At 43.9% G+C, this 15,628-nt stretch overlaps 1 protein-coding gene across 3 annotated transcripts in view; it reads left to right on the plus strand.

Moving 5' to 3' along the window:
- Nucleotides 1-9,092, plus strand: part of LOC115531151 (zinc finger protein 281) — a 33,169-nt gene extending 24,077 nt beyond the window's left edge. For 2 of the 3 annotated variants that reach the window (XM_030340240.1, XM_030340242.1), the window contains exons 5-7: nt 1,046-1,138; nt 4,215-4,333; nt 4,712-9,092. In XM_030340240.1, the coding sequence (XP_030196100.1) occupies nt 1,046-1,138; nt 4,215-4,333; nt 4,712-6,370 (1,871 nt within the window). In that variant the 3' untranslated portion in view covers nt 6,371-9,092. The remainder of the gene's footprint in view (nt 1-1,045; nt 1,139-4,214; nt 4,334-4,711) is intronic. The other variant, XM_030340243.1, reaches the window with a different exon arrangement.
- The last annotated feature ends 6,536 nt before the right edge of the window (nt 9,093-15,628 follow it).

Consider the following 15,628-nt stretch of genomic DNA (forward strand, 5'->3'; position numbering starts at 1 on the left):
CTGCTAATAAATCAAAGGAAAAGAAGAATGTTACACAATAAACAAAGAGCAACAATGTAGGATGTCCAAGAAGGACGGCAAACTTTTTCGTGACATTTTCTTCAATAAAAAAGCTTTTGCCGTTGTCCAGAAATACCTTGAGGGTAATGTGTATGATTTTTATTATCCCCCTGTCGCACGGGAGTGATGATTCTCTCGACCAATCAACACACTGCGTGTGTAGTTTGAACTTGTTGGCAACCTCTCAGACCGCTTGGTACCCCAACGGAGGAGCACTGAGAGATAAGTACAGCTATACCCAGCTAAGTCTGGCCCCCGCCCACTTTGGGCGATGGAAACGCGAACAGTTCCATACCTATTCTTACCTAACCGAACCGCACCCACCGGTGGAAACGTCCCACTAGTCACCTCTTTGCTGGGAACTGGACACCAGTTCATGAACCATGGGCTTCCAAATACCATCTAAACCCCACAATATTTATTTGGGTTATTATCAGTGGTTTGTATATGGCTAAATGGTGTCTTTTGTATTTATTTAACTTATTAATTGGTGGATTTATTAATTCATTACACAAAATCATTCTTTAGAATTTATCACAGGGCTTATTAAGAAGTCCTAGACTGAAGGTATATGTACTCAACATCTATATTTTCTAATAAAAAAAGTAATTTCCAGTTGTACCAAAAGATGGGAACCTTATGAGACTTGTAATGACCGGGCATTCATGTGTAGGAATAATACAGGCCTGTATATTCTCACATTGAAACTTGGGTATGTTATTAGTTAACTTCATGGTTACCTTGCAACAATGACCCTGTGAGAGATGTTGTATACTTCACACCTGCTAGTGTGGGGGCTAGGATGATGGACCCCAGCTGAAAGGTACTGGGTTCAAGGGCCTATCAAGCCTGTAGCTATCGGTGAGCAAGTGGCCTCATCCTGTGAAACTGCCTTTTACGAAGGAGCACTGAGCTGGGGGAGGGGCGGTGTGACGGGTGCAGGTAGAGTGTAAAATAATGTGGTGAGCTGGTGGTTGTACTCTTGATCGCACAGGTGAGAGGCCCTTTCGGTGCAGTCAGTGCAACATGAGCTTCATCCAGAAGTACCTGCTGCAGAGACATGAGAAGATCCACAGTGGTGAGCCTCCACCCTTCTACCTCTCCATACACACTGAACACTAGACCACGTCCACAGTACGCCATGTCCACACCTGAACGATTGAAAATATTTTGTTATAAAACCAAATAGCTTTTTGAAAAAGGATGTCTTTCAGATTGGTCTTGTTCTAAAGACATTGAACGATCTGTCACACTCTAAACCACTGATATTGTTAAGAAAGAAGTGTTTCTAATATCACGGTCATCGTATTGCATTGGGGAAATATGTGTTAACGAGACCTATCTGAAATAAATCTGCTCTCAATGAGCTATTGTGCTTAGGAAGCAAAAAATAGTGAATATTGAACATCACACTGAATTTATACTGCAGATAATATTGCATGTTGCGATTGTCAACAGACCAAATGACCAAACTAAAAATGTTTCAAAATGAATCAGATTTCATGATGGGCCACTATACTATAATGATTGTACCTCAGGACAAGGCTCCTAGGATGTCCAGCTCCTGGAACCTCCTTTTCAGTTCTGTCTCCAGGCCAGTAATGTAGGGTTGGATGACCTACAATGAACAGATCAGCACATTTTCTCTACCAGGAACAGAAGGATCGAAATTACTTTCCCTACTTATTTTTTTAAAGTTAAAATCTACACTAATCTGTTTCCACCTCACCTGTTGTTTCAGCAACATTTGTCTGCTGTCCTCCTGGCCTATATTAATCAGTATCTCTCCTGAACAGCCCGGCCCCTGAGAAGCACTGGGTTGTTCAGCACTGTTTGATGCCTAGGAACATTCAAAATAAATTTATTATATATTTAATAAACATTTACTAGCCACAGCCATTTGACTGTTCAACATGATTTCAGACTAAGCTAACTACCTCCTCAAGCTGCTCCGCGTCGTTTTTGGTGCAGAAAAAACTTTCAATACTCATCTGGATTAAAGCAACAAACATTCAGAGTCAGAATAAAATAATATTAAGAATAGAATGTAATAATTGTTTTCTATTCTTTTTGATATGGGCACCGTATAGGCCTATCTAAACTATAACCGTATTTCATCTTAATCGCAGTGTTCGCTGCGTTACCAACGACGTTGTCTATGATGACGGGTGCGGGATGTTCAATATCAATAACGTTGAGTTCATAAAGCTAATATGACCTTTTCTGAGTTAACAAAAAATTTGGGCAAGTGTGTTAGACCACAGTATATCATACTAACCTTTGGTAAACTGCAAATGTCGCAGACCGTCTTCTCTGTGCCAAATATATTTTTCCATTGACCTCAACCATTGCGCGTGGACAGGAGGCGCGGGCGAATCAGCCGTCAGTGAGTGTGCATGTAACTCCGCGTTTACATGCGGACACATCTGATCCGCATAGTTGTGGAAGAATAGCTCAATCGGAATAGAAAAGTATCATATACATACGCCTCAATCGGTTCGGAATAGAATTCTATGCGGAATAGAAGAGGTGGTGTAGTCCGCTATAAACACTTATTCAGATTAGTTTGGCGTTTAACTTAGAGCAGCTGCAGTAGTTCGCAATTGGTCCACTCCGTCTGTACTTTAATGCACACCGAACTTTACCGCTGTCAAGGAAATTGGATTTATTGCCTGATTCACATCTTTGTTATTATCACTCCGTAGTAGTTACAGTAGTCCGGTAATTTATCAACCCCAGCGTGTCCGGTTGCTAAGCGACGGGTGACATCGGTGGGTTCATGTGTTAGCGTATCGTCGCTCTCGCTCCGTGTGTGTGTGTGTGTGTACGAGAATGACGGGGAGAACGAGTGCTATGCGGAGATGAATGGACGGAACGATTTTTAGATTTCCAAATCGCGTTATAAAAAAATAAATAATAATTTTAATGAATTAAAAAAAAACGTCAACTTAAAGCATGTCTGTATGTATAGCAGCCATACTGGAAAGATTCGATTCTGTAAACCACGATTCGATGCAGTAACTTTGAACCAAAATTCTATATCCGTGAATGCAATAATGTGAGTGAGACTCTATTCTTCTGAAAGGTGAAAAAAATGAGCTGACTAACTGATGACGAGTTACGGATTACCAAGCTGCATTTCACAAAATAAACGTGTAAACTAAAGTCTTAAAACATTAATCATAATCGATTCATACGATTTAAAGCATTTATATTGATTATTGGTGAAGCCAAAGCGATTCATTCTATTTATTTATTTTAGCAGATCGATTTAGTTGAATCGGTAGGACTGACAATCGATGCATCGCATGAATCGTTACACCCCTACTGAGTAGGCTTATTTCTCATTAGACATGGCATTGTAGGCTAGAAAGTCAAATATGGTACAATGACTTCTATCACCAGCAGTTCAGTGTCAACCTTTATTTATATTCATGGTTCTTTGTGCACAAATACAGTGCTTTACTGTGACATCCGGAAAATGTCAGGAAGGTAGGGCAGAAATTAACCAACCTAGACTGAAGCATACAAGGGTTGATAGTTTTTCCAACAAATGTTTTTAAAGTGTTACAATATAGCCTTTAAAACTAACCAATTCTGTTCTTGTGACACAAATATCAATACACACTTGTACGATTTTCAACTCGGTTTTCATTAGTTCTTTCTGAATACATGTAAAATAATAGGTCTTACCCTTCTGTAAACTCAAAGCGACAGAGCTGTTTTAAACTTAAGCACTCTGAAGCTCTCAGTTCGAGATGCACAGAGTAGACAGGTGGGGAAAGAAGGAGCTAATGTTAAATTTATAGTAATCACAATGCTCGAAAGACCCTTTGGGGTCAGAGATCCAAGTTGAATGCTGCATAGTTTCTGTTACAACATGATTACAACACACTGGAACTTCAGATAGAGGTTACTTTTTGATTAGGGTATTTGCTATTGACCCCATGCAATAACCAGCTAGGGGGGATGGGTCCAAACTTCGGACATTTAACAATAAGCATTGGTACTTATAAAAATGTCGATGTAGTAAATGGTGGCGGCTCTGTTAGCAGTGAGTAAGGTACATGAAGCCTGATGTCACCATAGATAATTCTCTGAACCAAGGGATCATTCTCTCTCTATATATTAATACACATCGCTTCATTCTGCAGGAGAGAAGCCCTTCTGCTGTGACCAGTGCAACATGCGCTTCATCCAGAAGTACCACATGGAGCGACACAAGAGGACGCACAGTGGCGAGAAGCCTTATCGCTGTGAGACCTGCCAACAGGTAGGGCTCATCAGGGGGCCAGCAGCCACTCCTGCTAAGGCGGCTGATGATTAATCCAACGGGGCAGGATAGTGTGGGTCTAACCCTAACACCAAGGGTCTAACCCAAACCCAGCCTAAATGTTCTGGGTTCCAGACCCAAATCGTAGTCCGATGCCCTTTCCCTATCCTAAATGTTAAAATGCGCTGCTTGCACATAGGAAATGCCTTATTAATCGATATTCATAATGTCAATACTATAATAGAACTGTTATTTTGTATACAAGGTGTCCCACACTATCCCAATCTTTCAAGCTGATTACTACACGGCCTATACTGAGAATTGGATGATTTAAGGCATAACGTGTCAAACTGTTACATTCCCCCCCCTCCCCATCAGTTCTTCTCGAGAACCGATCGGTTACTGAAGCACAAGAGAACCTGTGGAGAAGCCATAAAGAGGGGCCTAGACCCCAGCATGCTGGAGCTCAGCGAAGCGGAGCTGGGCCAGGGCAGCTTCTCGCTCACTCAGGGAAACGCCCCCGCCTCAGGCCGCAAGCGGGCCAAGTCCAAAAACAGCGAGGGTGGCGAGCGCAAGAGGAAGAAGAACGTGGCGGGCGCGTCGTCGTCCTCCGGGGACATGGGCGTGCAGAACTTTGGCATGGAGCAGCTGTCGGGATCCGGCCCGCAGATACGCACGCCCAAGCTAATGTTCAAGAAAGCCGGCCGCAAGAGCCTGATTCTGGGGGACGACGCCGGCGGGCAGAAGCTCCTATCCCAGAAGCCCGGAGCCACGGAGCACGCGGCGGGGTCCGGGGACCCAGACGGCATGGGTCTCCTGCTGGGCCCTGGGCCAGCCAAACAGGGCCCAGCCACCACCATCAACTATGACGACGCCATGCAGTTTGTGAAGAAGCGGCGCTACCTCCACGCGGCCAATAGCGACTACGGGGCGGGCGTCCAACAGGGCCCCCTGGGTCCCGAGCCCACGCTGGCCATGCTGGACAACTCGCCGTTGGAGCTCAAGCACGACAAATCAGGCATCCCGGACGAGGTGCTGCAGAGCCTGCTAGAGCACTATTCCCACAAGACAGATGGCGCACAGCACCACCACCACCACCACCACCACCAGCAGCAGCAGCAGCAGCAGCAGCACCACCAGCACCACCTCGACGTCAACTTTGACCTCTCAGACCACCCCCACCACGTGGACCTGCAGCCGGCCGCCCCCGTTACCCCCGAGCTGGAGGAGGACGAGTCGGGCGGGGACAAGACGGTGGTGATGAGCGAGTACTCAAAGTTCCTCCTGCAGGCACTGGAGCGCACCAGTCACAGCGGCCCGTTCCCCAGCCTGGGCCCCAGCGGGCCCTTCCCCACGCCCTTCCCCCTGCTGGCGAGCAGCTCCAGTCCCACGGGGCCGCTGTTCTCGGAGAAGCACGTGTACTCCACGTCGACGCTGGAGTGCGTCTACCCCCCCGCCATCGCCTCCCCGCTGCCGGTGGCACCACCACCGTCCGCCAGCAGTTCAGCCTCCTCGACCGCCGCCGCCTCCTCCTCCGCCAGCTCCAAGTCGAGCCACTACGGCCTGCTGGTGGGCTCGCCCGCCCAGCCCGCCTTCCACCTGGGCGTGGAGCAGCAGCAGCTCACCCCCTCCCAGGAGCTGACGGAGCAGCTGGAGAAGCAGCATTCCCCCGGGGCCTTCGGGCTGCCGCCTCCCCAGGACCTTTCGTCCCCCGGGGAGGGCCCCAAGAGAGCCCCGGGCCCAAAGGCCGGGGGCGGTGGAGCCACTGCCAACGGCTTGGGATACCCGGACCTGGCGGCGACGCTGGACGGGCCCAAGGAATCCCCCTACCAGATAGAGAACTTTGCGCAGGCCTTCGGTTCCCAGTTCAAGTCCGGGCGCCACACGCCGCTGGGGGGCTACGGCCCCGGGGGAGAGGCGGACCCCCGCATACGGACGGCCGTCTCCGAATTCTCAGGGTACACCAGTCTGCTGGCCGATGTCGGCGAGCCGGTGAGCGCGGGGGTCAAGACCCCGACAAGCCAAAGTTTCAGATAAGGGTCAGGTGTCGGCCCTGGGTCCGGCAGGGGACAGGGCTTCCTTGAGGGGAGCCCCTCCCCCATTCTCTTACTTTGCGTCTCGTAGCGCGGCAACATACAGGAACAGATGAACAGAAGAACACGGAAATGAAATACTGCCAATGTCGATACTCTACCAGGGAGGGTCTTCCATGGCCTCAAATGCAATTTTAAAAAAATATTCATTTTTTTTGTACTATGTATTTAGTCTTTCTTTTTTTGTAGAGTAGTGGGTAAAATGAACATAAACCGTAGATATAAATGTAATTTAAAGACATTTAGAGGGTAGCTATGAACATGCTTGATTTATTTTTGTTGAATTTCTTACTCTGAAACTTGTGTTTTAGTGATCACCAGGCCATTGTAAAGTAATAACTGATGATGTTGATCGTTTCAATAATGTTTGTTGCAGGGAAAGGCCCAGAATTCAAATGGCAAAAAAAGTATATATTGTCTGTTACAAAATGTATTAACTCAGGAAATAGGCAAAATTGTGTAATAAGAATTGTATTTTGAGATGCAATTAGTTCACTTTTTACAGGTGTACTTTAAGACTAAAAAGCTTTCTTTTTTCTTCTTTTTTTTTTTTTTACTCACGAAAAAGTTCCAGAAGCTTCCATTTTGTTTTCATGTTTTGATTTCTGTACAGCTTTGTCGAGATTATGGTACAGTTGTGTCGATGTGAAGATATCCACTGACGCATGTTTTACTTTTAAAGATTTCTTTTTTATAAAGGGCCACTTGTGCACAATAGTTCAAATGGATTCTTGTTGTTTTTAAACGCTCGCTCACACCAGACTGTTAACCCAAATCAAACGATCGATATTTGGTACGTTTTAAGGCCAGCGGTCAACGAAAATACCCCCCCCCCCCCCCGTTACACGCGGTGCCCCTGGTTAACCATGTGGCCCCTGGTTACCAAAGGTGCCCCTGGTTAACCATGTGGCCCCTGGTTAACGGCTGTGCCCCTGGTTAACCATGTGGCCCCTGGTTAACCATGTGGCCCCTGGTTAACCATGTGGCCCCCGGTTAACCGCTGTGGCCCCTGGTTAACCATGTGGCCCCTGGTTAACCATGTGGCCCCTGGTTAACCATGTGGCCCCTGGTTAACCTTGTGGCCCCTGGTTAACCGCTGTGCCCCTGGTTAACGGCTGTGCTCCTGAGCGCAGGACTCCTGTACGTCGGCAGGGCGTGCTGTATACCTGGTCTATTCCAATCCTCGCTGGGACTATCCAGTTCGTCAAATTAATCAAAAAGCACTTTTTTTTTCTTTTTTAAACAAAAACAATGTTTGATCTGACAGGAACCCATCCGGACGTGCGTGTTGACTGATGGGTTTATATTATTTTTTAACGAGGAGAAAACTGTGAACGGGGAGTAAGGAGTCTATGGGCTTAGATAAGAGTTGATATGCATGGGCATTTAGATGTACTCTTTTAATGGGTGGGTGGGTAATGTAAAAAATATGAAATGCCATAACTTTCTTACTATACAATATTCTGCGAGTACCTCTTTTGTATTTAAGTTGTCTTGAGAGAGGGACAGAAATGCTGGAACCGCTGTTTATTTTTTATGACGATGTTTTTCTTTTTTTATATCACACTGTTGGGAAGTTCTGACAACTGGATGCGTCCATAACCTGTTACATTGTATTTATTCTCCTCTCGCTGCACACGCCTAGTTTGAAGCATGTTCAAAAAAACAATCCTGTTTCGCTTTATTGCCACTTCCTTGATTTATCAACCCCAAAGATCACACACTGCAGTGATCCAGGGCACACTACGCCTCTTAACTCCCCCACACCCCACTGCAACTACCAACAACTAGTATTTTATACAGTCCCCCACGCTCTTGTGAGGGCGGTCGTGTGCTCACAATAGAACCATGGCCATCGCTGTCTTCCAGGGGCGCTGTCCGGCCAGCCAGGGTCTAACTTCTCCTACATCTGTGAGCTCTACAACCAAGAGACTTTGAAGCACATCGGTTTGCAGGGAACAAAGACTGACTGATGACCAGCTTTACTAATTCACGTGCACACACACTATGCTTTCAGCGAAGAGGGAGGAACAAGCAGTTAAGAGATGGAGCAAAAGATGGACGGGGGAGAGAAATGTCCACCAATAGGATTGACCTAAATATACCTCATATCATTGACGCGTTAAAAGGCAGGGATGTGCGTTTCTTGTATGTTATGGAAACATTTGTAGGATAGGTTGTTTAATCATCTGACACAGCACCCGTGTTTACATTGTTTCTTTTTTTGAGACTGCAATTGACTTGTTGAAATGCAAATGTATAATTTTATTTTTATTTTCTTTTGGGTCTGTAAAAGCATTCACGCCGTGCAGTGTTCAATTCTCGATGCCTAGGGGAGAACGATTTTTTTTTTCTCATCCTATATCCGGTATTTCTGTTACTCGCCATAACGTGTTTTTATATGATCTGTAGAAGGACATTGTTTACAAAAATGTACAAAACACTAAAAATGTGTTCATTTGTTTTGGGTGTCTTGATCTGACCTGCATGACGATACCATGTTTCTATGGCTTCCTTCAGGTCATCTCAACACCAGATTTTGTAGCAGAACCTCCGTTCTCCCTTTGGTTGGATTTCTTGTGCATCCCTTTGTGAAATGGTTTCCAGGGCTGTAACGGTTAACTTTATGAATGGATTAGAAAAGCCAATAAAAAAAATAAGCATTTGTTATAAAAAAAAATGGTTGGTTTTTATTTTTAATTTTTTATGGTTTAATTTAGAAGGTTTTTCCTCTACTGACTTTAGACATTTCATAACAGATGGACACTTACAATAACAAATACTATTACAACTAATGAAGAGTGGCACACTTTACTTTCTTTGAAGTGTTTTCACCATTTTATGGTAAGAAGACCCTGGCGCTGACACCATCATGAGATATATTAATATTTAATAGTATAATATAGATGCCATATAAAGGATAGAAAAGAGCTAAGAATCTCTGAGAATAACCCAGAAAGATTTACTTATTAGACCTGCTTTACGTTTTTTTAGTCTATGTAGGCAAGGCAAGGCAACTTTATTTATACAGCACTTCTCATACACAAGGCAGACTCAAAGTGCTTCACATATAAACAGTGTCATACAATAAAATAAAATAATAGGTAAGTAAAAGAAAAACATGCAAAAAATAGAAAGTTAAAAAGACATTTTAGTATTAAAATAGAAAATAAAGGCAAAGTTATTTAGCAGAAAGCTAAAGCAAACAAGTCTTCAGTCTTGTTTTAAAGGTGCTCAGAGTTGGGGCAAGTCTTAAATCCTCTGGGAGTTTATTCCAGCTATTTGTTGCGTAGTAACTAAATCCTGCTTTCCCATGTTTTTTGTGTTTACTCTGGGGATAATTAACAGATTGGGCTCGGAGCTTCTTAGTGGTCTAAAAGGCTGATGTAGTGGAAGCATATCAGTTAAATATTTTGGGCCTAAACCATGTAGGGATTTATAGGTAAGCAACATGATTTTAAAATCAATTCTCTGACTTACAGGAAGCCAATGTAACGATTTCAGAATTGGTGTAATATGATCAAATCTTTTGGTCTTTGTTAGAACTCTAGCAGCAGCATTCTGAACAAGCTGAAGCTTCCTGAGAGTTTGTTTTGGGAGACCTGTAAGGAGACCATTGCAGTAATCAAGCTTACTAGTGATAAAGGCATGCACAAGTTTTTGTAAGTCTTCGGTGGACATGAGCCCTCTAAGTCTTGCTCCATTTTTAAGGTGATAATATGCCGATTTTGTAACTGATTTGATGTGACTGTCAAAATGTAAATCTGAATCCATGATAACCCCTAGATTTCTGGCTTTGATTGAGGTTTTCAGGGACAGAGAGTGAAGGTGTTGGGTTACTTTAAGCCTTTCCGTTTTAGAACCAAATACAATTATCTCTGTTTTGTCCTCATTTAGTTGAAGGAAATGTTGGCACATCCATTCCTTCACTTGCTCAATTCACTGACACATCAGATCTATGGGCCGATAGTCATTTGGTGATAGCGTTTCATAGATTTGCGTGTCATCAGCATAGCAATGATGGTCAATATTGTTATTTTGCATGATTTGCCCTAGTGGGAGCATGTAGATGTTGAATAAAGAGGGTCCTAAGATCGAACCTTGTGGGACTCCACATGTCACGTTGTTTGATTCTGATACAAAGTCGCCAATGGAAACAAAGTAGTTCCTATTTTGTAGGTAGGACCTGAACCAATTTAAGACAGTGCCTGAAAGCCCCACCCAGTTTTCTAACCTTTCCAGAAGTAATGTATGGTCTACAGTGTCGAATGCAGCACTGAGGTCAAGTAGCATTAGTATTGAGGTTTTGCCAGAGTCTGTGTTAAGACGGATGTCGTTTACAACTTTAATAAGGGCGGTCTCAGTGCTGTGTAGGGGTCAAAATCCTGATTGGAAGGTGTCATAGCAACCAGTTGATGCCAGGAAGTGATTTAGTTGCTGGAGGACAACTTTCTCAATGATTTTACTTATGAAGGGTAGATTCGATATTGGTCTGTAGTTGTTAATAATAGAGGCATCTAGGCTCCGCTTTTTTAAAAGGGGTTTAATAACTGCAGTTTTCAAAGCTTTTGGGAAATTGCCTGACTGGAGAGAGTTGTTAACTATCTGCAATATGTCTACTGCTAGGCAGTCGAAAACATTCTTAAAGAGGTTGGTAGGTATAGTATGAAGGCAACAGGTGGATGGCTTTAGTTGTGTCACAGTTTCCACAAGATTTTGAGAGTCTATAACATTAAAGTATGCCATCCTTGCCACGTAATTTTTGCCTGAACAGGGTGGTAGTCCAACATTTTAGTTTGAAGTGGAGATATTGATGGGGCGTCTGATACCTTCAATTTTATCAATATAAAAAGCTGCAAACTCATTGCATTTCTGCCTGTAATGGAGGTCAGGTGGAATTTCTGTTGGGGGGTTGGTCAGTCTGTCAATAGTTGCAAATAGGGTTTTTGCATTATTAGTGTTGGTTTTAATGATATTGGAGAAAAATGTTTCTCTAGCATTTTTTAAGTCTAAATTGTAGGCACGGAGGCTCTCTTTATAGATATCATGGTGAATGTGAAGTTTTGTTTTACGCCAGATGCGTTCAACCTTCCTGCATTCCTTTTTCTTTGCTGTTACAGAAGCAGCTTTTCTCCAGGGTGCCTTTTGCTTTCCAGAAATAGTTTTAACCTTATAAGGTGCAATGACATCTATGACTTTCAAAATTTTCAAATTAAAGTTTTCTACAAGATCATCAGGAGAACATGGGTTTAGAGGTGGTAGCAAGGAGATGGCCTTTTTAAAAAGTACATTTGAATCTTCATTGATATACCGTTTTTTGACAGTGTTTGATTTTGAGAGATGAGGCTGGAGGTCACCACAAAGGGAGTAGCATCTGAAGCTAAGATAACAGAGGCTGTTGATAAAACTGAAGAACATTGGCGGAGGGTACACCAAAACGATTTTGTCTGTATATCTGGAATAAAAGATATGTTAAAGAAAACACAAAAGTGGTCAGACAAGGAAGGATCAGTCACAGAGAGATCAGAAATATTGAGGCCCTTTGTGCTAACCAGGTCTAGAGTGTGCCCCTTACAATGAGCAGCCTCTTTCACATGTTGAGACAGTTCAAATGTGTCCAAAATGGCAAAAAGTTTTTTTGCACACTTGTCATTCAAATCATCAGTATGAAAATTGAAGTCACCAGTTATAACTAGACAGTCAAATTCTGTGGAGATGCTAGACAATAGTTCTGTGAAGTCATTGAAAAAATTTGCAGAATATGCGGGTGGCCTGTAAATAATTAATAGGAGAACTCTGGGGGAGCATTTCAATACAGCACTAAGGTATTCGAACGATGGAAAATCCCCAAATAACATCTGTTTCCCCTGAAATACATTTTTAAATATAGCAGCAACCCCTCCACCTATTTTTCCAGATCTACATGCATCAAAAAAGTTATAGTTGGGAGGAGCTGTCTCTATCAGAACGGTTGCACTGTTAATTTGTTCCAGCCATGTTTCAGTTAAAAACATAAAATCCAGTTTAGATGCGGTAATAAAATCATTAACTAAAAATTATTTCTTATTAAGAGACCTCACATTAAGTAGAGCCATCCTGATGGTGTTGTTGATAGGCTTTAAGGTTGTTTTTGGTTTGGAGGCAATAGATATGAGATTTGTGAGGTTAGCAGTGTGTCTAAGTTTCCCTTTGTTTACTCTCTTAGTGGTTACAGCATGAATGCGAAAGTTGCCCTGCTTTGATGTAGGCAACCTTGGGTTCAGCAGATTATGTGAAACTTCCTTTATACTGTGTCTACGGCTGAACCCTTTTTTGTCTCAGTAATACTCATGACTACTATCGCCATGACATGGCGATGCTATCAATGACCCAGATATAAGTTTGCTGCCAACATATTCTAGTCTCTTATATTCGGCTGGAAAATCGCAAAGGGAGGAGACAATCGGGCTGGAGAAATAGCTATGGGAGAGATGAGGCTGGAGGTCACCACAAAGGGAGGAGACATTGGGGCTGGAGAGATAGCTATGGGAGAGATGAGGCTGGAGGTCACCACAAAGGGAGGGGACATTGGGGCTGGAGAGATAGCTATGGGAGAGATGAGGCTGGAGGTCATCGTAGTAATGCAGAGGAGGGTGGTCGTTCCTCGCCAAGCCGGCCACCCCCCTCATGTATCATACACTTGCACAGTACATCAGGAGTTTTTTTGTAATAAATATTTATTTATTTCGTTACCATTTAAAGGGCAACTTCACCCATTTCACATAAGCTTTGTATTTTTAGAACCCCCCGCATATTTTTGAATGGTCTAGCATCATTCCCTTATTTTCTGGAGAGACTGGAGAGATCCGTATCGAACTCCAACACTTTTGCGTACAAGAAAATAGGAAGTGTAAGAGGGGATGATTCTCGTAAGACTACAACCACTAGTGGGCACTAGTGGGTCCCACCCCCTAGAGGGGGGTGGGACCCACTGACGCTACAGACCTATTAGAGCAGTGCCAGTGGGTGGGACTTCACCAGCAGAAACTAACATCCACAGCGTCTGAAGCTAAGATAACAGAGGCTGTTGATAAAACTGAAGAACATTGGCGGAGGGTACTGGATCTGACATAGAAGATGGCTCCGTGCAAAAGTTCACCATTTCGAAAGAAATACAAACGAGGACTACCGTATTTTCCGCATTATAAGGCACACCGGATTATAAGGCGCACCTTTAATGAATGGCCTATTTTAGAACTGTTTTCATTTATAGGGCGCACCGGATTATAAGGCGCATAGAATAGAAGATACTGCAGTCAAACGTTTGACTGGGGTTGCGTTATGCATCGACTAGACCGAGCTGTGCTAAAGGGAATGTCAACAAAACAGTCAGATAAAGTCAAACTTTATTAAGCGTTCTGAAAACTCCGGTCACTCCCATGGTAACGATGTTCAAACGTTAATGTGCATATTAACAATATCTCATCAATATCTGATCAATATCAATATCTCTTAACAATAAGCTCACTTTTCAGTTCATTCCCCGTCTACGAATCCCTCGAATTCTTGTGTGTCCGAATTGAACAGTTGGGCGAGTACGGCATCCAACATGCCCGGATCCCTCTCGTCATTTTCCGAGTCAGTGTCGCTGCTGTTGCCTGGCAGTTCAGTGATTATTCCTGCCTTCGTGAAAGCTTGGACCACAGTTGAGACTGTTATATCAGCCCAGGCATCCACGATCCATTGGCAGATAATGGCGTAAGTCGCCTGGCGCTGTCTTGGTGACTTGGTGACGTGATGTTCGCCTTCTTGGCCCCGTCCACACGAAGCCGATTTTTTGGGTGAAACCGCATAATGCTTCGGCCACACCAAACGCGTGTAATGGCCCGGTCAGACTACACGATTTCAGCCCGATTTTGCCCCGATTCTTTCGTCGCAGACGAATTTGCGAATCGTACACGATTTTGAGGAGTCGGCGACGAGACGAGGTCTTGTAATGTGACATGCTTGCGATCTGCGATGTTTTCGTCTGCGACGTTCGAAAACCCCACGACGAAATGTTTGGCATGTCAGAATTTTTTGGGGAATCGCATGACGTATACATTGTTGACATAAGCCGCGTTTACATGGCACATCTGATCCGCATAGATTCCTATGCGGCATAGATCTGTTCTAAAATGTGTTCCGAATGTACTGTATACATGGCAGTAACAAAAGTGTCCGTTATGTCTCTCGCGCACACCTGACACATCTCTGGACCGGCGGCGACATAATGGATGTCTTATCACTATCTGGGATTTTAAATTTGATTTTAATGAAAGCACAGCAGGAGAGAGCTTTTCTCTGCCTGCTCCTTCAATTAAGAAGGAGTAGGACAGCGCAGCAACGTCAATTTCTCGTCAGATCTTTATATTAACCCTAAGCTCCGCCGCAAACAAGAGGAATTTGGATGCGAGTCCGCAGCCAAGACTGGTGGGAGAGAGTGGTCTTACGGGAATTTAGTGACCAGGAATCTTCGAAGGTCCAATTGCGCACTACTGCAGATGCCATCTCTCTAAGTTAAGAAGTATTTTAACGTTCAGCCTGCAAAAGTACTAGTAGTAGCCTACTCATTTACAGTTATTTCGGACGCGCGCGGACACGTCATTAATAAACACCCATGTCCCGTCGCTAAGCAACCGGACACGCTTACCGGACTACTTTTACGGAGTGATAACAAAGACGTGAATCAGGCAATAAATCCACTTTCCTTGACAGCGGTGAAGTTCGGTGTGCTTAAAAGTACCGACGGAGCTCAGTGGACCAATGGCGAACTACTGCGGCTGCTCTAAGTTAAACGCCAATCTATTCGGAATAAGTGTATACATGGCGATTAAAACGGACTACACCACCACTTCTATTCGGCATAGAATCTATGCCGAACAGATAATTGTATTCCGAATGAGGCGTAGGCCTATACATGATCATTTTCTGTTCCCCATAGAAATCTATGCGGAACAGATGTGTCCATGTAAACGCGGATAGATAGATAGATAGATAGATAGATAGATAGATGGATGGATAGATAGATAGATAGATAGATAGATAGATAGATAGATAGATAGATAGATGGATGGATGGATGGATGGATGGATGGATGGATGGATGGATGGATGGATGGATGGATGGATGGATGGATGGATGGATGGATGGATGGATGGATGGATGGATGGATGGATGGATG

The sequence above is a fragment of the Gadus morhua genome, chromosome 18 (genome assembly GCF_902167405.1).
Source record: "Gadus morhua chromosome 18, gadMor3.0, whole genome shotgun sequence".
NCBI classification, from domain to species: Eukaryota; Metazoa; Chordata; class Actinopteri; order Gadiformes; family Gadidae; genus Gadus; species Gadus morhua.